Raw genomic sequence first — 26,356 nt, 5'->3', positions numbered from 1 at the left:
TTGTCCAAACCCTCTTGGAGGAAGGACAATATCCTAGGAATCCTAACCCTACTCCATGAGTAATTCTTGGATTCACACCAATGAAGATATTTACGCCATATCTTGTGGTAGATTTTCCTGGTGACAGGCTTTCGTGCCTGTATTAAGGTATCAATGACTGATTCGGAGAAGTCACGCTTTGATAGGATCAAGCGTTCAATCTCCATGTAGTCAGTCTCAGAGAAATTAGATTCGGATGATTGAAGGGACCTTGTATGAGAAGGTCTTGTCTCAGAGGCAGAGTCCATGGTGGAAAGGATGACATGTCCACTAGGTCTGCATACCAGGTCCTGCGTGGCCACGCAGGCGCTATCAGAATCACCGATGCCCTCTCCTGTCTGATTTTGGCAATCAGTCGAGGGAGCAGAGGAAACGGTGGAAACACATAAGCCAGGTTGAACAACCAAGGAGCTGCTAGAGCATCTATCAGCGTCGCTTCTGGGTCCCTGGACCTGGATCAGTAACAAGGAAGCTTGGCGTTCTGGCGAGACGCCATGAGATCCAGTTTTGGTTTGCCAAAACGATGAACCAATTGAGCAAACACCTCCGGATGGAGTTCACACTCCCCCGGATGAAAAGTCTGACGACTTAGAAAATCCGCCTCCCAGTTCTCTACACCTGGGATATGGATTGCTGATAGGTGGAAAGAGTAAGATTCTGCCCAGAGAATTATCTTGGAGACTTCTAACATCGCGAGGGAACTCCTGGTTCCCCCTTGATGGTTGATGTAAGCCACAGTAGTGATGTTGTCCGACTGAAATCTGATGAACCTCAGTGTTGCTAACTGAGGCCAAGCTAGAAGAGCATTGAATATTGCCCTTAACTCCAGAATATTTATTGGGAGGAGTTTCTCCTCCTGAGTCCATGATCCCTGAGCCTTCAGGGAGTTCCAGACTGTACCCCAACCTAGAAGGCTGGCATCTGTTGTTACAATCGTCCAATCTGGTCTGCGAAAGGTCATACCCTTGGACAGGTGGACCCGAGATAACCACCAGAGAAGAGAATCTCTGGTCTCCTGATCCAGATTTAGTAGAGGGGACAAATCTGTGTAATCCCCATTCCACTGACTGAGCATGCATAATTGCAGCGGTCTGAGATGCAGGCGCGCAAATGGCACTATGTCCATTGCCGCTACCATTAAGCCGATTACCTCCTTATGCCTCGCAGTCTTAGAACCGCCAGAAGAGAGCCCAGAACCTTTGTAAAAATTCTTGGGGCTGTAGCCAACCCGAAGGGAAGAGCTACAAATTGGTAATGCCTGTCTAGAAAGGCAAATCTCAGGAACCGATGATGATTCTTGTGAATCGGAATGTGAAGGTAGGCATCCTTTAAGTCCACTGTGGTCATTTACTGACCCTCTTGGATCATGGGTAAGATGGTTCGAATAGTTTCCATCTTGAATGATGGAACTCTGAGGAATTTGTTTAAGATCTTTAGATCCAAAATTGGTCTGAAGGTTCCCTCTTTCTTGGGAACCACAAACAGATTTGAATAAAAACCCTGTCCTTGTTCCGTCCGCGGAACTGGATGGATCACTCCCATTACTAGGAGGTCTTGCACGCAGCATAGGAATGCCTCTTTCTTTATCTGGTTTGCAGATAATCTTGAAAGGTGAAATCTCCCTTGTGGAGGAGAAGCTTTGAAGTCCAGAAGATATCCCTGAGATATGATCTCCAACGCCCAGGGATCCTGAACATCTCTTGCCCACGCCTGGGCGAAGAGAGAAAGTCTGCCCCCTACTAGATCCGTTGCCGGATAGGGGGCCGTTCCTTCATGCTGTCTTGGAGGCAGCAGCAGGCTTCCTGGCCTGCTTGCCCTTGTTCCAGAACTGGTTAGATTTCCAGGCCTGCTTGAATTGAGCAAAAGTTCCCTCTTGTTTTGAAGCAGAGGAAGTTGATGCTGCACCTGCCTTGAAATTTCGAAAGGCACGAAAATTAGACTGTTTGGCCCTTGATTTGGCCCTGTCCTGAGGAAGGGTATGACCCTTACCTCCAGTAATGTCAGCAATAATTTCTTTCAAACCAGGCCCGAATAAGGTCTGCCCCTTGAAAGGAATGTTGAGTAATTTAGGCTTTGAAGTTACGTCAGCTGACCAGGATTTAAGCCATAGCGCCCTACGCGCCTGGATGGCGAATCCGGAATTCTTAGCTGTTAGTTTAGTCAAATGAACAATGGCATCAGAAACAAATGAGTTAGCTAGCTTAAGTGTTCTAAGCTTGTCAATGATTTCAGTCAATGGAGCTGTATGGAAGGCCTCTTCCAGGGCCTCAAACCAGAATGCCGCAGCAGCAGTGACAGGCGCAATGCATGCAAGGGGCTGTAAAATAAAACCTTGTTGAATAAACATTTTCTTAAGGTAACCCTCTAATTTTTTATCCATTGGATCTGAAAAAGCACAACTGTCCTCAACCGGGATAGTGGTACGCTTTGCTAAAATAGAAACTGCGCCCTCCACCTTAGGGACCGTCTGCCATAAGTCCCGTGTAGTGGCGTCTATGGGAAACAGTTTTCTAAATATAGGAGGGGGGGGGGGAAACGGCACACCGGGTCTATCCCACTCCTTAGTAATAATTTCTGTAAACCTTTTAGGTATTGGAAAAACATCAGTACACACCGGCACTGCGTAGTATTTATCCAGTCTACACAATTTCTCTGGCACTGCAATTGTGTCACAGTCATTCAGAGCAGCTAATACCTCCCCAAGCAATACACAGAGGTTCTCAAGCTTAAATTTAAAATGAGAAATTTCTGAATCAGGTTTCCCCGAGTCAGAGATGTCACCCACAGACTGAAGCTCTCTGTCCTCAGGTTCTGCATATTGTGACGCAGTATCAGACATGGTTTTTACAGCATCTACGCGCTCTGTATCTCGTCTAACCCCAGAGCTATCGCGCTTGCCTCTTAATTCAGGCAATCTGGCTAATACCGCTGACAGGGTATTATCCATGATCGCAGCCATGTCCTGCAAAGTAATCGCTATGGGCGTCCCTGATGTACTTTGCTCCATATTAGCGTGCATCCCTTGAGCGGGAGGCAAAGGGTCCGACACGAGGGGAGAGTTAGTCGGCATAACTTCCCCCTCGACAGAACCCTCTGGTGACAATTATTTTATAGATAAAGACTGATCTTTACTGTTTAAGGTGAAATCAATACATTTAGTACATATTCTCCTATGGGGCTCCACCATGGCTTTTAAACATAATGAACAAGTAGTTTCCTCTGTGTCAGACATGTTTGTACAGACTAGCAATGAGACTAGCAAGCTTGGAAAACACTTTAAAACAAGTTAACAAGCAATATAAAAAATGTTACTGTGCCTTTAAGAAAAAAAAATTTTGTCAAAATTTGAAATAACAGTGAAAAAACCTGTATGCTTACCTGATAAATTTATTTCTCTTGTAGTGTGTTCAGTCCACGGGTCATCCATTACTTATGGGAAATATTCTCCTTCCCAACAGGAAGTTGCAAGAGGATTACCCAAGCAGAGCTGCTATATAGCTCCTCCCCTCACATGTCATATCCAGTCATTCGACCGAAACAAGACGAGAAAGGAGAAACTATAGGGTGCAGTGGTGACTGGAGCTTTAATTAAAATTTAGAACTGCCTCAAAAAAAGACAGGGCGGGCCGTGGACTGAACACACTACAAGAGAAATAAATTTATCAGGTAAGCATAAATTATGTTTTCTCTTGTTAAGTGTGTTCAGTCCACAGGTCATCCATTACTTATGGGATACCAATACCAAAGCTAAAGTACACGGATGATGGGAGGGACAAGGCAGGAACATTACACAGAAGGAACCACAGCCTGTAGAACCTTTCTCCCAAAAACAGCCTCAGAAGAAGCAAAAGTGTCAAATTTGTAAAATTTTGAAAAGGTATGAAGTGAAGACCAAGTTGCAGCCTTGCAAATCTGTTCAACAGAGGCCTCATTCTTAAAGGCCCAGGTGGAAGCCACAGCTCTAGTGGAATGAGCTGTAATTCTTTCAGGAGGCTGCTGTCCAGCAGTCTCATAGGCTAAACGTATTATGCTACGAAGCCAAAAAGAGAGAGAGGTGGCCGAAGCCTTTTGACCTCTCCTCTGTCCAGAATAAACGACAAACAGAGAAGAAGTTTGCCGAAAATCTTTAGTTGCCTGTAAGTAGAACTTCAGGGCACGGACTACGTCTAGATTATGCAAAAGACGTTCCTTCTTTGAAGAAGGATTAGGACATAATGATGGAACAATAATCTCTTGATTGATATTCCTGTTAGAAACAACCTTAGGTAAAAACCCAGGTTTAGTACGCAGAACTACCTTGTCTGAATGAAAAATCAGATAAGGAGAATTGCAATGTAAGGCAGATAACTCAGAGACTCTTCGAGCCGAGGAAATAGCCATCAAAAACAGAACTTTCCAAGATAAAAGCTTAATATCAATGGAATGAAGGGGTTCAAACGGAACACCCTGAAGAACTTTAAGAACTAAGTTTAAGCTCCACGGAGGAGCAACAGTTTTAAACACAGGCTTAATCCTAGCCAAAGCCTGACAAAAGGCCTGGACGTCTGGATTCTCTGCCAGGCGTTTGTGTAAAAGAATAGACAGAGCAGAAATCTGTCCTTTTAATGAACTAGCGGATAAACCCTTTTCTAAACCCTCTTGTAGAAAAGCCAATATCCTAGGAATCCTAACCTTACTCCATGAGTAACTCTTGGATTCACACCAATATAAATATTTACGCCATATCTTATGGTAAATTTTTCTGGTAACAGGTTGCCGAGCCTGTATTAATGTATCAATAACCGACTCCGAAAAACCACGCTTTGATAGAATCAAGCGTTCAATCTCCATGGAGTCAGCCTCAGAGAAATTAGGCTTGGATGGTTGAAAGGACCCTAAATTAGAAGGTCCTGCCTCAGAGGCAGAGACCATGGTGGACAGGACGACATGTCCACTAGGTCTGCATACCAGGTCCTGCGTGGCCACGCAGGCGCTATCAGAATCACTGATGCTCTCTCCTGTTTGATCCTGGCAATCAGTCGAGGTAGCAACGGAAAAGGTGGAAACACATAAGCCATGTTGAAAACCCAAGGGGCTGCTAGTGCATCTACCAGCACCGCTCCCGGGTCCCTGGACCTGCATCCGTAACAAGGAAGCTTGGCGTTCTGGCGAGAAGCCATGAGATCCAGCTCCGGTTCGCCCCAACGAAGAATCAGTTGAGCAAATACCTCCGGGTGAAGTTCCCACTCCCCCGGATGAAAGGTCTGGCGACTTAGAAAGTCTGCCTCCCACTTCTCCACGCCTGGGATGTAGATCACTGACAGGTGACAAGAGTGAGACTCTGCCCAGCGAATTATCTTCGAGACTTCCAACATCGCTAGGGAACTCCTGGTTCCCCCTTGATGATTGATGTAAGCCACAGTCGTGACTTTGTCCGACTGAAATCTGATGAACCTCAGTGTTGCTAGAAGAGCATTGAATATTGCTCTTAATTCCAGAATGTTTATTGGGAGGAGTTTCTCCTCCTGAGTCCACGATCCCTGAGCCTTCAGGGAGTTCCAGACTGCGCCCCAGCCTAGTAGGCTGGCATCTGTTGTTACAATCGTCCAATCTGGTTTGCGAAAAGTCATTCCTTTGGACAGATGAACCCTTGACAACCACCAGAGAAGAGAGTCTCTGGCCTCCTGGTCCAGATTTAGTAAAGGGGACAGATCTGAGTAATCCCCATTCCACTGACTTAGCATGCATAGTTGCAGCGGTCTGAGATGCAGGCGCGCAAATGGCACTATGTCCATTGCCGCGACCATTAAGCCGATTACTTCCATGCACTGAGCTACTGATGGGCTTGGAGTGGAATGAAGGACACGGCAAGCATTTAGGATTTTTGATAACCTGGACTCCGTCAGGTAAATCTTCATCTCTACAGAATCTATAAGAGTCCCTAGGAAGGGAACCCTTGTGAGTGGTAACAGAGAACTCTTTTCCATGTTTACCTTCCACCCATGCGACCTCAGAAATGCTAGAACTATCTCCGTATGAGACTTTGCATTTTGAAAACTTGACGCTTGTATCAGAATGTCATCTAGGTACGGAGCCACCGCTATGCCTCGCGGTCTTAGTACCGCCAGAAGCGAGCCCAGAACCTTTGTAAAAATTCTCGGGGCCGTAGCTAACCCGAAGGGAAGAGCTACAAACTGGTAATGCCTGTCTAGAAAAGCAAACCTTAGGTACCGATAATGATCTTTGTGAATCGGTATGTGAAGGTAGGCATCCTTTAAGTCCACTGTGGTCATATACTGACCCTCTTGGATCATGGGTAGGATGGTTCGAATAGTTTCCAATTTGAACGATGGAACCCTTAGGAACTTGTTTAAGATCTTTAGGTCTAAGATTGGTCTGAACGTTCCCTCTTTTTTGGGAACCACAAACAGATTTGAGTAAAAACCTTGCCTTTGTTCCGTCCGCGGAACTGGGTGGATCACTCCCATTACTAAGAGGTCTTGTACACATCGTAGAAATGCCTCTCTCTTTATTAGGTTTGTTGATAACCTTGACAGATGAAATCTCGCTTGTGGAGGAGAAGTCTTGAAGTCCAGAAGGTATCCCTGAGATATGATCTCCAACGCCCAGGGATCCTGGACATCTCTTGCCCAAGCCTGGGCGAAGAGAGAAAGTCTGCCCCCCACCCCCCTGGATGGCGAATCCGGAGTTCTTAGCCGTTAGTTTGGTTAAATGCACAACGGCATCCGAAATAAATGCATTAGCTAGCTTAAGGGCTCTAAACTTGCTCATAATCTCATCCAATGGTGCTGTGCGAATAGCCTCTTCCAGAGACTCAAACCAGAATGCCGCTGCAGCAGTGACGGGCGCAATGCATGCAAGGGGCTGTAATATAAAACCTTGTTGAACAAACATTTTCTTAAGGTAACCTTCTAATTTTTTATCCATTGGATCTGAGAAAGCACAGCTATCCTCCACCGGGATAGTGGTACGCTTGGCTAAAGTAGAAACTGCTCCCTCCACCTTAGGGACCGTCTGCCATAAGTCTCGTGTGGTGGCGTCTATTGGAAACATTTTTCTAAATATCGGAGGAGGGGAAAAGGGCACACCTGGTCTATCCCACTCCTTGCTAATAATCTCTGTAAGCCTTTTAGGTATAGGAAAAACGTCAGTACACACAGGCACCGCATAGTATTTATCCAGCCTACATAATTTCTCTGGGATTGCAACCGTGTCGCAATCATTCAGAGCCGCTAACACCTCCCCTAGCAATACACGGAGGTTCTCAAGCATAAATTTAAAAATTTAAAATTTGAAATTTCTGAATCCGGTCTCCCCGGATCAGATCCGTCACCCACAGAATGAAGCTCTCCGTCCTCATGTTCTGCAAATTGTGACAAAGTATTGGACATGGCTCTCGTATCATCGGCGCGCTCTGTCCTTAACCCAGAGCTATCTCGCTTGCCTCTTAACTCAGGCAAATTTGATAATACTTCTTTCATAACATTAGCCATATCATGCAAAGTGATTTGTAAGGGCCTTGATGTACTTGGCGCCACAATCTCACGCACCTCCTGAGCGGGAGGCGAAGGTACTGACACGTGAGGAGAGTTAGGCGGCATAACTTCACCCTCGTTGTCTGGTGATAATTTCTTTACCAGTAAAGACTGACTTTTATTTAAAGTAACATCAATACAATTGGTACACATATTTCTATTGGGCTCCACATTGGCTTTTAAACATAATGAACAAGTAGATCATCATCTGTATCAGACATGTTTAACAGACTAGCAATGAAGGCTAGCAAGCTTGGAAAAAATCTTTCAATAAATTTACAAGCAATAGAAAAAAAACGCTGCAGCGCTTTTAAAAACACAAAACAAAAAAAACAAAAATGACACAGTTGAAATAACAATGAACTAATTCAGTTATAGCCAACAAATTTAACAGTAAATGTATGAATTTAGCAGAGGATTGCACCCACTAGCAAACGGATGATTAACCCCTCAATACCCAAAAAACAAAACAAAAAAAAAACGGATAATCAATTTCAGATTTAACGCTTTTATCACAGTCAAACACACTGTCACAGGTCTGCTGTGACTGATTACCTCCCTCAAAAATGAATTTTTAAGACCCCTGAGCTCTCTGGAGACGTCCTGGATCAAGGAGGAAGAAGCAGGAAGACTGTGCTAGAATTTTAACTGCGCAACAAGGCGCTAAAAAAAAGGCCCCTCCCACTTATATTACAACAGTGGGAGACCTGTTACAACGGTTTCTATGCAGAAATAAACGTTAGCCATATGGAAAAAAATCATGCCCAAAAAGATTTATCACCAAAGTACCTCACAAAACGAATAACATGCCAGTAAACGTTTTAAAAACAACTTTTCCAGTGTTATGCAAAGTTATCACTAAGCCTGCTACCAGTCGCTTCTACTGCAGTTAAGGCTCATACATTTATTTCGGTATTAACAGTATTTTCTCAGTCAAATTCTAGTCCCTAGAAAATAACTCAACTGCGCATACATTTATCAGCCTGATACCAGTCGCTACTACTGCATTAAAGGCTGTACTTACATCATATGGGTAAAAGCAGTGTTTTCGTAGTCCATTCCATTCCTAGAAAATATTATACTGCACATACCTCATTTGCGGTGGAGCCCGCATGCTATTCCCTTTTCTGAAGTTACCCCACTCCTCAGAATGTGCGAGAACAGCCAGTGGATCTTAGTTACGTCTGCTAAGATCATAGAAAACGCAGGCAGATTTCCTTCTTCTAAATACTGCCTGAGAGAAAAAACAGCACACTCCGGTGCCATTTTAAAATAATAAACTTTTGATTGAAGAATAATTAAGTAAAAAACTCCTATCTCCTCTCACAACCTCCTTTGTTGAGACTTGCAAGAGAATGACTGGATATGACATGTGAGGGGAGGAGCTATATAGCAGCTCTGCTTGGGTGATCCTCTTGCAACTTCCTGTTGGGAAGGAGAATATATCCCATAAGTAATGGATGACACGTGGACTGAACACACTTAACAAGAGAAAAGGCAGTTACACTAACGAAATTTTTACAGTGTATGTAACAAGTTAACAGAGCATTGCACCCACTTGCAAATGGATGATTAACCCCTTAATACCAAAAACGGAATAATAAATGAAAAAAACGTTTTTAAAACTAGTCACAACAACAGCCACAGGTCTACTGTGGTTGTTACCCTCCTCAAACACGACTTTTGAAGCCTTTTGAGCCCTTCAGAGATGTCCTGTATCATGCAGAGGGAAGCTGAATGTCTCTGTCTGTAATTTTAGCTGCGCAGAAAAGCGCTAAAATAGGCCCCTCCCACTCATATTACAACAGTGAAAAGCCTCAGGAAACTGTTTCTAGGCAAAAATCAAGCCAGCCATGTGGAAAAAACATAATTTATGCTTACCTGATAAATTTATTTCTCTTGTAGGGTAGTCAGTCCACGGGTCATCCATTACTTATGGGATTATATCTCTTCCCCAACAGGAAGTTGCAAGAGGATCACCCAAGCAGATCTGCTATATAGCTCCTCCCCTCACATGTCATATCCAGTCATTCGACCGAAACAAGACGAGAAAGGAGAAACCATAGGGTGCAGTGGTGACTGAAGTTTAATTAAAATTTAGAACTGTCTTAAAAGACAGGGCGGGCCGTGGACTGACTACACTACAAGATAAATAAATTTATCAGGTAAGCATAAATTATGTTTTCTCTTGTTAAGTGTAGTCAGTCCACGGGTCATCCATTACTTATGGGATACCAATACCAAAGCTAAAGTACACGGATGAAGGGAGGGACAAGGCAGGAACTTTAAACGGAGGGAACCACTGCCTGAAGTACCTTTCTCCCAAAAATAGCCTCCGAAGAAGCAAAAGTGTCAAATTTGTAAAATTTTGAAAAAGTGTGAAGTGAAGACCAAGTTGCAGCCTTGCAAATCTGTTCAACAGAGGCCTCATTTTTAAAGGCCCAGGTGGAAGCCACAGCTCTAGTAGAATGAGCTGTAATTCTTTCAGGAGGCTGCTGTCTCATAGGCTAAATGTATTATGCTACAAAGCCAAAAGGAGAGAGAGGTAGCCGAAGCCTTTTGACCTCTCCTCTGTCCCGAGTAAACAACAAACAGGGAAGAAGTCTGACGAAAATCTTTAGTTGCCTGCAAATAGAACTTCAGGGCACGGACTACGTCCAGATTATGTAAAAGTTGTTCCTTCTTTGAAGAAGGGTTAGGACACAAAGATGGAACAACAATCTCTTGATTGATTTTCCTGTTAGAAACTAACTTAGGTAAGAACACAGGTTTAGTACGCAGAACTACTTTGTCTGAATGAAAAATCAGATAAGGAGAATCACAATGTAAGGCAGATAACTCAGAGACTCTTCGAGCCGAGGAAATAGCCATCAAAAACAGAACTTTACAAGATAACAGCTTGATATCAATGGAATGAAGGGGTTCAAATGGAACGCCTTGCAGAACGTTAAGAACTAAGTTTAAGCTCCACGGCGGAGCAACAGTCTTAAACACAGGCTTAATCCTAGCCAAAGCCTGAACGTCTGGAACTTCTACCAGACGCTTGTGTAGAAGAATAGACAGAGCAGAAATCTGTCCCTTTAACGAACTAGCGGATAAGCCCTTTTCTAAACCCTCTTGTAGAAAAGACAATATCCTAGGAATCCTAACCTTACTCCATGAGTAACTCTTGGATTCGCACCAATATAAATATTTACGCCATATCTTATGGTAAATTCTTCTGGTAACAGGTTTCCTAGCCTGTATTAAGGTATCAATAACCGACTCCGAGAAGCCACGCTTTGATAGAATCAAGCGTTAAATCTCCATGCAGTCAGCCTCAGAGAAATTAGATTTGGATGGTTGAAAGGACCCTGAATTAGAAGGTCCTGCCTCAGAGGCAGAGACCATGGTGGACAGGACGACATGTCCACTAGGTCTGCATACCAGGTCCTGCGTGGCCACGCAGGCGCTATCAGAATCACTGATGCTCTCTCCTGTTTGATCTTGGCAATCAGTCGAGGAAGCATCGGAAATGGTGGAAACACATAAGCCATGTTGAAGACCCAAGGGGCTGTCAGAGCATCTATCAGCACCGCTCCCGGGTCCCTGGACCTGGATCCGTAACACGGAAGCTTGGCGTTCTGGCGAGACGCCATGAGATCCAGATCTGGTTTGCCCCAACGATGAATCAGTTGGGCGAAGACCTCCGGATGAAGTTCCCACTCCCCCGGATGAAAAATCTGGCGACTTAGAAAATCCGCCTCCCAGTTCTCCACGCCTGGGATGTAGATCGCTGACAGGTGGCAAGAGTGAGACTCTGCCCAGCGAATTATCTTTGAGACTTCCAACATCGCTAGGGAACTCCTGGTTCCCCCTTGATGGTTGATGTAAGCCACAGTCGTGATGTTGTCCGACTGAAATCTGATGAACCTCAGAGTTGCTAACTGAGGCCAAGCTAGAAGAGCATTGAATATTGCTCTTAACTCCAGAACATTTATTGGGAGGAGTGTCTCCTCCTGAGTCCACGATCCCTGAGCCTTCAGGGAATTCCAGAATGCGCCCCAACCTAGAAGGCTGGCGTTTGTTGTTACAATCGTCCAATCTGGCCTGCGAAAGGTCATCCCCTTGGACAGATGGGGCCGAGAAAGCCACCATAGAAGAGATTCTCTGGTCTCTTGATCCAGATTTAGCCGAGGGGACAAATCTGAGTAATCCCCATTCCACTGACTGCCGCTACCATTAAGCCGATTACTTCCATGCACTGAGCTACTGACGGGTGTGGAATGGAATGAAGGGCACGGCAAGCATTTAGAAGTTTTGATAACCTGGCCTCCGTCAGGTAAATTCTCATCTCTACAGAATCTATAAGAGTCCCTAGGAAGGGAACCCTTGTAAGTGGTAATAGAGAACTCTTTTCCACGTTCACCTTCCACCCATGCAACCTCAGAAATGCCAGAACTATCTCTGTATGAGACTTGGCAGTTTGAAAACTTGACGCTTGTATCAGAATGTCATCTAGGTACGGAGCCACCGCTATGCCTCGCGGTCTTAGTACCGCCAGAAGTGAGCCCAGAACCTTTGTAAAGATTCTTGGAGCCGTAGCTAACCCGAAGGGAAGAGCTACAAACTGGTAATGCCTGTCTAGGAAGGCAAATCTTAGGTACCGATAATGATCCTTGTGAATCGGTATGTGAAGGTAGGCATCCTTTAAGTCCGCTGTGGTCATGTACTGACCCTCTTGGATCATGGGTAGGATGGTCCGAATAGTTTCCATTTTGAATGATGGAACTCTTAGGAATTTGTTTAGGATTTTTAAGTCCAAGATTGGTCTGAAGGTTCCCTCTTTTTTGGGAACCACAAATAGATTTGAATAGAATCCTTGCCCATGTTCCGTCCGCGGAACTGGGTGGATCACCCCCATTAGTAAGAGGTCTTGTACACAGCGTAGAAACGCCTCTTTCTTTATTTGGTTTGCTGATAACCTTGAAAGATGAAATCTCCCTTGTGGAGGAGAAACTTTGAAGTCCAGAAGATATCCCTGAGATATGATCTCCAACGCCCAGGGATCCTAGACATCTCTTGCCCAAACCTGGGCAAAGAGAGAAAGTCTGCCCCCTACTAGATCCGTTTCCGGATAGGGGGCCCTCTCTTCATGCTGTCTTAGGGGCAGCAGCAGGTTTTCTGGCCTGCTTGCCCTTGTTCCAGGACTGGTTAGTTTTCCAGCCCTGTCTGCAACGAGCAACAGCTCCTTCCTGTTTTGGAGCGGAGGAAGTTGATGCTGCTCCTGCCTTGAGGTTACGAAAGGCACGAAAATTAGACTGTTTGGCCTTTGATTTGGCCCTGTCCTGAGGCAGAGCATGGCCCTTACCTCCCGTAATGTCAGCGATAATTTCTTTCAAGCCGGGCCCGAATAAGGTCTGCCCTTTGAAAGAAATATTAAGCAATTTAGATTTAGAAGTCATGTCAGCTGACCAGGATTTAAGCCATAGCGCTCTGCGCACTTGGGTGGCGAATCCGGAGTTCTTAGCCGTAAGTTTGGTTAAATGTACGACGGCATCAGAAACAAATGGGTTAGTTAGCTTAAGTGCTTTAAGCTTGTTCATAATTTCATCCAATGGAGCTGTGCGAATGGCCTCTTCCAGAGACTCAAACCAGAATGCCGCCGCAGCAGTGACAGGCGCAATGCATGCAAGGGGCTGTAAGATAAAACCTTGTTGAACAAACATTTTCTTAAGGTAACCTTCTAATTTTTTATCCATTGGATCTGAAAAGGTACAACTATCCTCCACCGGAATAGTGGTACGCTTAGCCAAAGTAGAAACTGCTCCCTCCACCTTAGGGACCGTCTGCCATAAGTCCCGTGTGGTGGCGTCTATTGGAAACATTTTCCTAAATATAGGAGGGGGGGGGAAAGGGCACACCGGGTCTATCCCACTCCTTGCTAATAATTTCTGTAAGCCTCTTAGGTATAGGAAAAACGTCAGTACACACCGGTACCGCATAGTATCTATCCAGCCTACATAATTTCTCTGGAATTGCAACCGTGTTACAATCATTCAGAGCCGCTAATACCTCCCCTAGCAATACGCGGAGGTTCTCAAGCTTAAATTTAAAATTAGAAATCTCTGAATCCAGTCTCCCTGGATCAGATCCGTCACCCACAGAATGAAGCTCTCCGTCCTCATGTTCTGCAAATTGTGACGCAGTATCGGACATGGCTCTCCCATCATCAGCGCGCTCTGTCTTTAACCCAAAGCAATCGTGCTTGCCTCTTAATTCTGGCAATTTAGATAACACTTCTGTCATAACAGTAGCCATGTCTTGCAAAGTGATTTGTATGGGCCGCCCTGATGTACTTGGCGCCACAATATCACGCACCTCCTGAGCGGGAGGCGAAGGTACTGACACGTGAGGAGAGTTAGTCGGCATAACTTCCCCCTCGTTGTCTGGTGATAATTTCTTTACATGTAAAGATTGACTTTTATTTAAAGTGACATCAATGCATTTAGTACACAAATTTCTATGGGGCTCCACATAGGCCTTCAAACATAGTGAACAAAGAGATTCATCTGTGTCAGACATGTTTAAACAGACTAGCAATGAGACTAGCAAGCTTGGAAAATACTTTCAACTAAATTTACAAGCAATATAAAAAACGCTACTGCGCCTTTAAGAAGCACAAAAAGCTGTCACAGTTGAAATAACAATGAACCAAATTAGTTATAGCAACCAAATGTTAGTAGTAGGAAGATTGTGACTGAAATTTTACTGCGCAAAAAAGCGCTAAAATAGGCCCCTCCCACTCATATTACAACAGTGGGAAAGCTCAGTTAACTGTTTCTATGCAGAAACAAAAGTTAGCCATGTGGTAAAAATCATGCCCCAATAAGTTTTATCACCAAGTACCTCACAAAAAACGATTAACATGCCAGTAAACGTTTTGAACATACATTTTAAAAGTTATGAAGTGTTATTAATAAGCCTGCTACCAGTCGCTGTTACTGCAGTTAAGGCTCATACATTACTTCAGTATTAACAGTATTTTCTGAGTCAAATTCCATTCCCTAGAAAAAAATACTTCAGTGTACACACACTCATCAGCCTAATACCAGTCGCTACCACTGCATTTAAGGTTGAACTTACATTACATTGGTATCAGCAGTATTTTCTCAGTCAATTCCATTGCTTAGAAAAATAATTTACTGCACATACCTCGTTTGCAGGGGGGCCCTGCATGCTATTCCCCTTTTCTGAAGTTACCTCACTCCTCAGAATGTGCGAGAACAGCCAGTGGATCTTAGTTACGTCTGCTAAGATCATAGAAAACGCAGGCAGATTCTTCTTCTAATACTGCCTGAGAAACAAACAGCACACTCCGGTGCCATTTAAAATAACAAACTTTTGATTGAAGAAATAAACGAAGTTTAAAAACACCACAGACCTCTCACAACGACCTATCTTTAGTTAGGTTGCAAGAGAATGACTGGGTATGACATGTGAGGGGAGGAGCTATATAGCAGATCTGCTTGGGTGATCCTCTTGCAACTTCCTGTTGGGGAAGAGATATAATCCCATAAGTAATGGATGACCCGTGGACTGACTACACTTAACAAGAGAAAAAACTAGGCCCCAATATTTATCACTTATCAAGTTTTATCACCAAGCATATATAAAAACGATTAAACATGCCAGCAAACGTTTTGTATTGCACTTTTATAAGAGTATGTATCTCTGGTAATAAGCCTGATACCAGTCGCTATTAAATCACTGTATTTAGGCTTAACTTACATTAATCCGGTGTCAGCAGCATTTTTCTAGCAAATTCCATCCCTAGAAATATGTTAACTGCACATACCTTATTGCAGGATAACCTGCACGCCATTCCCCCTCTGAAGTTACCTCACTCCTCAGAATATGTGAGAACGGCAGTGGATCTTAGTTACTTCTGCTAAGATCATAGAAACCGCAGGCAGATTCTTCTTCTAATGCTGAATGAGGTAAAATAGTACACTCCGGTACCATTTAAAAATAACAAACTTTTCATTGAAGTTAAAAAACTAACTATAATACACCACTTTCCTCTTACTACCTCCATCTTTGTTGAGAGTTGCAAGAGAATGACTGGATATGGCAGTGAGGGGAGGAGCTATAAAGAAACTCTGCTGTGGGTGATCCTCTTGCAAGTTCCGGTTGGGAACGAGAATATCCCACAAGTAATGGATGATCCGTGGACTGGATACACTTAACAAGAGAAATTTAGATTTGGATGTTGGAATGGACCTTGAATGAGAAGGTCCTGTCTCAATGGCAGTTTCCACGGTGGCAGAGACGACATGTCCACTAGATCAGGCGCTATTAGAATTACTGAAGCTCTCTCCTGTTTGATTCTTGCAATCAGACGAGGTAGGAGAGAAAATGGTGGAAACACATAAGCCAGGTTGAACGACCAAGGTACTGCTAGACGCTAGAGCATCTATCAGGACAGCTTGGGGATTCATTGACCTAGATCCATAGCAATGAAGTTTGGCATTCTGACGAGATGCCATCAGATCCAATTCTGGTGTGCCCCATTGACAGATCAATGATGCGAACACCTCTGGATGGAGTTCCCACTCCCTCGGATGAAAAGGCTTCCCAGTTCTCTACTCCTGGGATATAGATCGCTGATAGATGGCAAGAGGGATTCTTTGCCCATCGGATTATCTTTGAATCCTCTATCATCGCAAGAGAACTCCTTGTTCCCCCCTGATGATTGATATATGCTAAAGTCGTGATATTGTCCGACTGGAATCTTATGAATTTGGTCAGTGCCATGTGAGGCCACGCCTGAAGCGCATTGAATATTGCTCTCAGTTCCAGAATATTGATTGGTAATTGAGACTCCGTCGGAGTCCAAGTTCCCTGAGCTTTCAGGGAATTCCAGACTGCACCCCAGCCTAAGAGGCTGGCGACAGTTGTCACTATAACCCATGATGACCTGCGGAAGCACATCCCTTGGGATAGATGATCCTGTGACAATCACCACAGAAGAGAGTTTCTGGTCTCTTGATCCAGATTTATCTGAGGAGATAAATTTGCATAATCCCCATTCCACTGTCTGAGCATGCACAGTTGCAGTGGCCTGAAATGAAAGCGAGCAAACGGAACAATGTCAATAGCTGCTACCATGAATCCAATGACCTCCATACACTGCGCCACTGATGGCCGAGGAATGGACTGAAGAGCTCGGCGAGTATTTAGAATTTTTGATTTTCTGACCTCCGTCAGAAAAATTTTCATGTCTACCGAGTCTATCAGAGTTCCCAAGAATGGAACTCTTGTTTGTGGAACAAGTGAACTCTTTTCTATATTCACTTTCCAACCGTGAGTTCATAGAAATGATAACACGATGTCCGTGTGAGATTTGGTCAGATGATAAGTTGACGCCTGAATCAAAATATTGTCCAGATAGGGCGCCACTGCTATGCCCCGCGGCCTGAGAACCGCTAGAAGGGACCCTAGCACCTTTGAGAAGATTCTGGGAGCTATGGCCAGCCCGAAGGGGAGGGCCACGAACTGATAATGCTTGTCCAGAAAGTCAAACCTTAGAAACTGATGATGATCCTTGTGGATAGGAATGTGAAGGTACGCATCCTTTAGGTCCACAGTGGTCATGTATTGACCCTCCTGGATCATTGGTAAGATTGTTCGTATAGTCTCCATCTTGAACAATGGGACCCTGAGAAATTTGTTTAGACACTTTAAATGCAAAATAGGTCTGAAAGTTCCCTCTTTTTTGGGAACCATGAAAAGGTTTGAGTAAAACCCCTGTCCCTGTAACAGTTTTGGAACTGGACAAATTACTCCCATGGAATAGAGGTCTTTTACACAGTGTAAGACCGCCTCTCATTTTGTCTGGTCTACAGACAAACGTGAAAGATGAAATCTCCCTCTTGGGGGAAAATTTTTGAATTCCAGTTGATACCCCGGGTCACAATTTCTAATACCCAGGGATCTTGCACATCCCTTGCTCAAGCCTGAGCAAAGAGAGAAAGTCTGCCCCCTACTAGATCCAGTCCCAGATCGGGGGCTGCCCCTTCATGCTGTCTTGGTAGCAGCAGCTGGCTTTTTGGCTTGTTTACCCTTATTCCAGGTCTGATTAGGTTTCCAGACAGACTTGGATTGAGCAAAATTTAATTCCTGCTTATTGGTGGAAGGGGAAGCACAGGGTACTAATCAGAAATTTCGAAAGGAACGCAAATTATTTTGTTTACCCCTCATCCTAAGAGGTTTGTCTTGAGGTAGGGCGTGGCCTTTACCTCCAGTAATGTCAGCAATGATTTCCTTCAATTCAGGGCCGAACAGGGTCTTACCCTTGAAAGGAATAGTTAACGGTTAAGGCTTTGATGATACATCAGCAGACCACGATTTTAACCATAGCGCTCTGCGCGCCAATATGGCAAAGCCTGCATTTTTTGCTGCTAATTTAGTAATCTGAAAAACAGCATCTGTGATAAAAGAATTAGCTAGTTTGAGAGCTTTTATTCTGTCCAAAATGTCGTCTAGGGGCGTCTCTACCTTCAGAGACTCCTCAAGGGCGTCAAACCAGAAAGCCGCCGATGTAGTAACTGGAACAATGCAGGCAGCAGGTTGTAACAAGAAACCCTGGTGAATAAATAATTTCTTTAGAAGACCCTCTATTTTTTTATCCATAGGGTCTTTGAAAGCACAACTGTCCTCAATAGGTATAGTTGTACGCTTAGCTAGAGTAGATATTGCTCCCTCCACTTTAGGGACCGTTTGCCAAGAGTCCATGATGGAGTCTGATATGGGAAACATTTTCTTAAAATTCGGAGGGAGAGAACGGTATGCCTGGTCTATCCCATTCCTTTCCAACAATTTACGAAATTCTTTTGGGAACCGGAAAAACATCAGTGTAAGTAGGAACTTCTAGATATTTATCCATCTTACACAATTTTTCTGGAGGAATTGTAATAGGTTCACAATCATCCAGAGTCGCTAGGACCTCCCTGAGTAACAGGCGAAGATGTTCAAGTTTAAATTTAAAGGACGCTAAGTCCATATCTGTCTGAGGTAACATATTCTCTGAATCTGAAATTTCTCACTCAGACAATAATTCCCTAACCCCCAATTCAGAGCATTGTGAGTGTACATCGATAATGGCTACTAAAGCATCAGAGGGTTCAGTATTTACGTTAATACCTGGCCTACTGCGTTTACCCTGCAAACCTGGCAGTTTAGATAATACCTCAGTGAGAGTAGTTGACATAACTGCAGCCATATCTTGCAAAGTAAAAGAATTAGACGCACAAGATGTACTAGGTGTCACTTGTGTGGGTGTTAAAGGTTGGGACACTTGAGGAAAATTACATGGCATATCCTGATTCTCTTCAGACTGAGAATCATCCTTAGACATACTTTCATTTCCTAAAATATGTTCCTTACAGTGTAAGGTTCTATCAGTACAAGAGGTACACAATGTAAGAAGGGGATCCACAATGGCTTCTAAACACATAGAGCAATGAGTTTCCTCAATGTCGGACATGTTGAACAAAGTAGTAATAACCTCAACAGTTGGTAAATACTTTATTTGTTGACAAAAACAATTTCTTCTATAAGGTACGACAAGTCCACGGATTCATCCTTTACTTGTGGGATATTATCCTCCTGCTAACCGGAAGTGGCAAAGAGCACCACAGCAGAGCTGTCTATATAGCTCCTCCCTTAGCTCCACCCCCCAGTCATTCTCTTTGCCTACTCTAAGTACTAGGAAGGGTAAAGTGAAAGAGGTGATAAAATATTAGTTTTTAATTTGTTCAAGCAAGAGTTTTGTTTTATTTAAATGGTACCGGTGTGTACTATTTACTCTCAGGCAGCAGATGGATGAAGACTTCTGCCTGGAGGATGATGATCTTAGCATTTGTAACTAAGATCCAGTGCAGTTCCCACAGAGGCTGAGGAGTACAAGAAACTTCAGTGTGAGGAACGTTTTCATGCTATATAGCAGTGAGGTATGTTCAGTCATTTTTTCTGGAGAGACTGTGTATTTCAGAAAGACTGACGGTATCCCCATGAGGGTAAGGGTAAGCAGTAATCCTAAGAGCTACAGAAAGGCATTACTAAGCTTGCATAAGGGGCTAATCAAAAAATGGTTGACACAGAGTTTTTGAATGTTTGTGGGCAAACGTTTTATGAACTGTGAGTGCTTTAAACGTTTTGTGGGCAATAATGTTTTTTTGGGTAACTTTATTGAGGGTACACTTGGCTTATTATTTGGGTCTCAGAACCCACATGGCTAGTTTAAAACCGCTCTGGTGCGGTTCTTTGAGGCTGTAGAGACATCGAGTGAGATGGGAGGGGCCTATTTTCACGCCTCAGATGCGCAGTTTTCCCTCAGCAAGCAGCAAGCTCCAACTCCTGAGGGCCCTTGTGGATGTTTTGGGCCAAATCAAAGCTTTAACCCCATATTTACAATCCCTGAGGGCAGGTAGGCGCCACAGCAGGGCTGTGGCGAGGTGCTGGGGGTGTTTAATTTGGATTTAGGCCTGATTTCAATCCGGGTTGCACATTAAGGAGTTACATTTTTTAAATTCTTGTGGGGCAATCTTAACTACACAAATTGAGTCTGCTATCAAAAATTTGGAAAGTTTGGTGCATTTTAAAGCAGTGTTGCAGAACGTGTATGCTTTTTTTCTCTTAAAGGCGCAGTACCGTATTTTTAAGATTGTTGTTTTTTCACTAAATAAAGTGTTTTTCAAGCTTGTTTGAAGTCATTACTAGCCTGTTCAACATGTCTGACATAAAGGAAAGTCATTGTTCAATATGTTTAGAAGCCATTGTGGAACCCCCACTTAGAATGTGTCCCTTATGCACTGAAAGGTCAATAAATTGCAAAGAACATATTTTAGCTACTAAAAGTATGTTGCATGATGATTCTCAGTCAGAAGGGAATCAGGTTATGCCATCTAATTCTCCCCGAGTGTCACAACCATTAACACTCGCACAAGCGACGTCAAGTACTTATAGTGCGTCTAATTCTTTCACCCTGCAAGATATGGCCGAAGTTATGAATACTACCCTCACAGAGGTTTTTTTTTTATTTTTTAAATACTTTATTTATACCAGTGTGGCTTACAGCGACAAATCAACAAATAACAAGATACAGAAAAACATTGAAATACAATATGTGAACATGACTCGTCCCCTCCACCACAATGGATTTTACTTTTTCAATCCCCTCTCCACAATCTCCATATCCTCACTCGAACCTTTCCTGTTCCACTCTCCCTCATCCCCTACCATGTATGTTATGTTTACACTGAGTAGCATCTGGGTAATATTCTACTCCTATTGCCATCAATCTCAGCCTCACTGATTTATCTATTTCTCAGCTTCTAATTCATCAGCTCTCCCCCCGGGTGCCGCCCAGAGGAACTTCCCTCTCAGAACTGGGCCCTATGTCAACTGTTCTCCCCCTCTCTGGGCAAAGATATTCCATTGTCCCCTCATTTGTGCATTTAGTATATAGTCCGAGTCTTTGAACGGGTAAATGATTTGTCTTTGGTGGTGAATATCTAGTGATCTAATGAATGGTTCCCATTTAGTCATAAACTTCTTCGTTCTCTGTGTTATGTCTCCCTGAGTGTCTATTTGTTCATAAGTCATCTGTCGTCTTAAGGCTTCTTTGAGTTGTGCTAAGTGCGGGGGGGCCTGAGCCAGCCACTGTTGTAGAATAAGTCTCCTAGCATGCAGTATAACATTGTATATGTACGCCCGTGTTTTTTATGCCCTGTCTGTGTATATAAAAATATCACCATTTCGGGTGTAAATCTGATTCTTTCCCCAGTATGTCTCTCCAACCACCTCTGCGTCATGCACCAGAATTTTGTAAGTTGTGGACATTGCCATATCATATGTATAATGTTTGGGTTGTCATTGGAGCATTTTGGGCACAGACCTGTTGTGTCATATTTCCACTTGAGAAATAGTTTTGGCGTAATATATGCATTGTGGATCAGTTTGGTGTGTGATTCTCTAATCTCATTTGACAGGATGGCTTCTCTTACTTTTACGAAGCTTTGTTCAATACAGCTGTCTGGGACACCCTGCCCCAATAGTTCAGTCCATGTTTTCGTAATGTGTGTTAAGTTAGCTTTGTTCGGTCGTTTTTGCAAAGTTTTATAGGTGTATGATATAGAGGTCAGTCCCCCCCTTGTCAGAGTTAGTAATTGATATATGTCACAATTAGTGTCTGGCAATTTCCCTGATCTTAATAGGGTTTGTACGTAATGCCTCACCTGCAGATATGCAAAATGGTGCTTATTAGGGATACCATACTCTCTTTGCAGTTCTGCAAATGTGCGAACTGCTGTGCCCTCTGTTGTGAGAATTTGTTTAATGCTTGTCACTCCCCATGTGTCCCATTGTTTAGGGTTTCGTAGTGAATCCTGCTGGGAAATCTGGATTGCGCCTCAGTGGCAGGAAGACAGTGTGATTTGGTGAGACTTCTAAGACCCTACAAACCTTTCTCCACGCCTTTATCGGGCCACTGAATAATGTTTCCCCTCCCAGAATAGATTCCACCTGAGTGCGAGTCATGTGTGGTAACATCTTGAGTGACCACGGTTTGAAGTGAGCTGTCTCTAGTTTGCCATTAGTGAAGTGTTCCCTATCCGTCAGCCAGTCCATTACATATTTGACCCCTGCTGCCCAGTTGTAGAACTCAATATTCGGCAGTCCCAAACCTCCCATCTCCGGTCTGCCTGTCAATTTTTGATAGCTTAGTCTGTGCATTTTCCCCCTCCATACAAAGTGCATAATGTCTCTATTTAGTATTTTTAGGTCATGCTTGTGTAGAAGCTCCGGGGCATCTGTAGGGTGTAGAGTAATTTGGGGAACAAAATCATTTTGATTAGTCCTATTCTTCCTGACAGAGTTATTGGTAGTGTACTCCAGTTTATTAGCATTTGTTTCAATTCTTTCAGTAGGGGTTTAAAATTGACCCCATACCATTGAGTTGGGTCTCTAGTCAATGTGATTCCTAGGTATTTAAAGGCATGTGTGATTACTTTGAAATTGTCCTCTAGGGGTAGATCCGGGTTATTATTAGATAGCCAGAGAAGCTCAGACTTGTCTTTCTTTATCTGATATCCTGAGATTTTACTGAAGTCTGCAATGATCCTAGTTATAGTGGGAATGTTTCTTCTGGGATCTCTTGTGTATAGCAGCATATCATCCGCAAATAGTGACAGATGTTGAACCTCCCCATTTATCTCTAAGCCCTCCGTTTCCTTTCTTATTCTAATAGCCAGGGGTTCTAATGCAAGGTCAAAGAGGAGCGGGGAGAGAGGGCATCCCTGCCTTGTGCCTCTCTTGAGGTTAAACATTTTGGAAGGCGATCCATTTACCAGGACTGCCGCTTGGGCATTGCTATAAATTGTTTTGATGGCTTTCATAAAGGCTCCCTGTATCCCAAATCTCTCCATAGTGGTAAATAAATGGTCCCATAAAATTTTATCGAATGCCTTCTCGGCGTCTACTAGAATCAGACAGGCCTCTTCCCTATCATGCTGTGTTTTTCCCCCTCCCAGTTTCCAGAAGTGTGCAAGTAGTAGCTGAAGTTTCCTCATATTTTTAACCGCTGACCTACCCTTCACGAAACTGGTTTGGTCTTCATGAACTAACAGGGGGATTAGTGCCGCTAATCAATTTGCTAGAAGTTTGGTTAAAATTTTGTAGTCCGAATTAAGAAGGGATATCGGCCTATAAGACTGGGTTAGAAGTGGATCTCTATCTGGCTTGGGGAGAACTGTGATGTTGGCTTCTGTGAATCTATTGGATAAGTTAGCTCTCCCTTCTAGAATGGCATTAAATAACAAGGCCAGTGTGTCAACCGTTTCTTCTTTAATCATTTTGTAGAACTTCCCGGGCAACCCATCTGTTCCCGAGGCTTTCTCAAGTGGGAGTGTGTCTATTACCCTTGCAATCTCTGAGGGCTGAATCTTGGCGTTAAATTTCTGCTGGTGTTCCTCATCTAGCTGTGTGAGTGTCAAGTCACTCCAAAACTTTTCCTTAGCATCTGAATCTATTCTTTGGGAGTTATATAGGTTCGAATAATAATCCTGGAATGCTCTCTGTATTTCCTCTTCTGATGTAAGTAACCTTTCCTTCCTTTGATGGCTACAATGGTGTTTGGTTTAATATCTAACTTGGTAATCCTGGCCAATAGCTTCCCTGTACGATTCCCGTATATATAATATTTTGCCTGGGAGCGATTCTGAGCTGTGACTGATGTCTGTGTGAGGTATGTGTCTCTAAGGCTTTTTACTTCTCTATATTTGACCCTGTTTTGTTCTGTGGGGCACCTCAAATACCGATTTTTAACGTTCAGGAGCTGGCGCAAGAGCAGTTCCCCTTTGATTCTTCGAGATTTCTGCAACTTTGCCGTATATGCTGTGATCACCCCCCTCAGAACTGCCTTTGCAGACTCCCAAAATAGAGATATATCAGTGATGTGCTGCGCGTTTAATTCCCTATAAGCTAACCACTCACCAACTAAGTATTTTCGCAAGTTAAGATCATGAAAGAGGTGCACCGGAAATCTCCATCTATTCGCCTGCCTACGAGGTGGGTTAGTTTCTATGTGTAAGTTAACTGGGGCATGGTCAGATATAGTTATCGGGTCTATCTTGATGTCCGTTATGCGTGGACATAGAGTTAGAAACTAGGAAGTAGTCTATTCGCGACAGTGTTGTTGTAGCTGGGTGCAGACAAATGTACTCCTTGGCTTCCGGATTCCTATCCCTCCATACATCTGTTAGGGAGAGTGCATTCCTAAAAACTTTTAGTAAGCGTGTTTCCCCTTTTGAGCCCTGCTCTCGTACTGTTTGTCTTATTGGCTGTTGTGGATTATGGAATCTGTCTGCTGGTGTATATGGTGCAATGTTATAGTCACCTCCCACTACAATGGGGAGATCTGAAAACTGTAGAAGTTTGGTCTGGAGTCCAGTCAGGAATGCTTTCTTTTCCGTGTGTGGTCCGTATACCCCACACAGAATCATCCGTGTGCCTCCAATTCTGATGTCCACTATGATATATCTCCCCTCCGTGTCTGTGACAGATTGTAGTACAGAATAGTCCAAGCCCTTTCTGAAAAGTATTGCTACCCCTCTGGCTCTCTTCCCCTCGTACGGGGTATATAAAACTTCCCCTACCCATCCCTGTTTGAGTTTCTGGTGCTCTTTCTGAGAGAGATGTGTTTCCTCTAGTATGGCAATGTCTGTTCTTTTAATGTTCAGTTGTCTAAGGATAGTTTTTCTCTACATTGGGGATGTGATCCCTCCCACATTCCATGTAGTCAGTTTCATCTTAATCTAAAGTGTCAGAGTGCCCTATAGGTTTAACGTGTATTTCAGGTAGAGATCCTGACCAGTGTGTTGTGTGTGCGGTACCTTACAGTATAGGTCCTTATGTCCAGGGTTCTCTGACGTTGTAGTTCCGGAGGACTGTAGCTCCCTTCCCCCCCTAGTGGCACCCAGAGGAGAAACGACTCTGCCCTTTTTCTAGCACAAACAGTAAGTTAATGTGTGAAACAGACAGCAAACAGGTCACAAAAATTATGCAAACAGGTAGCAACAAAGATAGAGTCAGCAAACTCCTGAACTATAACTTTGTAACTTTTGGTTAATACCTATTCCCTCCCTCCTTCCTCCAACTCTAAGGTACACAGCTAATAGCGTCTAGACTCCCTCAAGCCCTTATAATCTCTGTCTCGCTTGCCTTGCTACCCCTATGCTTTCTATCTCTAGTACATACAGGTAATCAATACTTGAAATAACAGAGCTTAGAAACCCATGAACAAATAACAAGAATACAGTCTTACCATGCATATAAACGTTTCAATTTTTAACCTGAAAACTTTAAACTGTCTCCCACTTTAGGGTTTAAGTGGATAATACTATGCAACCTTTATTTAGTAATAATCCCCCCCCCCTCACTTTGCAAGGATACAAGTGTCCATGGTTATATCTGCAGACAACCATTACATCTGGCATGCCCGGACCTAACCGGGTCTCTGGTTCATGGTACTGCTTCCTCTTCGTTTATTCTGCGTTGCTTTTCTCTTTCTCTTTGAAGATGTATTTTGAGTTGAGTTGGCCTTTCTCTGTATGTAATCTCAGTCTCGCTGGGAACAACAAGGCCGCAGTTCTGCCCTGTTCATTGAGTTGCTTGCAAAATGGTGTGAATTCTCTTCTTTTAGCTGCTACAGTTGCTGAATAGTCCTGAAATATCAGGATTCTTCTTCCCTCATACTCCAGTGGGGTCGCCTTTCTATATGCCTGTAGTATTGTTATTTTATCTCTGAAATTAAGATATTTCACCATCACTTGGCGCGGTGGTTGATTATCTTCTTCTTGTCTTCGTTGGTCTCCGACTCTCTGGGCTCTTTCTACTGTGCATGGCAGAGATTCTTTAGGGATGTTTAACAGGTTGGGAAGGGTGTTCTCTGCAAATTCCACCAGCTGTGGGCCTGGCAGCGACTCCGGGACCCCCACCAATCTAAGGTTATTTCTGCGCAACCTGTTTTCCAGATCATCGATTTTTGCAAACAGCCTTTCATTTTGCTGCTGTAAGAAGTTGACTTGGGATTCTGTTTCTCTATGTCTTGATTCCCCTTCCGCAACCTTTTGCTCTACCCTTGTCAATCTGCCATTAAAGGTTTTGACCTCCTCTTTGAGGGAATCCATCCCCGACTGAAGCTGATCAATCTTTGGCAAAAACAGTGCAGAGATTTGTGTGAC

General features: G+C 43.7%; 1 protein-coding gene across 1 annotated transcript in view; it reads right to left on the bottom strand.

Annotated features, from left to right (window-relative positions):
• The window catches only part of PIWIL2 (piwi like RNA-mediated gene silencing 2), a 1,312,150-nt gene extending 1,286,575 nt beyond the window's left edge, over positions 1–25,575 (bottom strand). The window contains exon 1 of the mRNA XM_053719412.1: positions 25,553–25,575. Coding sequence (XP_053575387.1) covers positions 25,553–25,575 — 23 coding nt within the window. The remainder of the gene's footprint in view (positions 1–25,552) is intronic.
• Between the last annotated feature and the right edge of the window lie 781 nt (positions 25,576–26,356).

The sequence above is a fragment of the Bombina bombina genome, chromosome 6, assembly GCF_027579735.1.
Source record: "Bombina bombina isolate aBomBom1 chromosome 6, aBomBom1.pri, whole genome shotgun sequence".
NCBI classification, from domain to species: domain Eukaryota; kingdom Metazoa; phylum Chordata; class Amphibia; order Anura; family Bombinatoridae; genus Bombina; species Bombina bombina.
The sequence above is the reverse complement of the archived record's forward strand: the minus strand, read 5'-3'. Positions and strand labels throughout refer to the sequence as shown.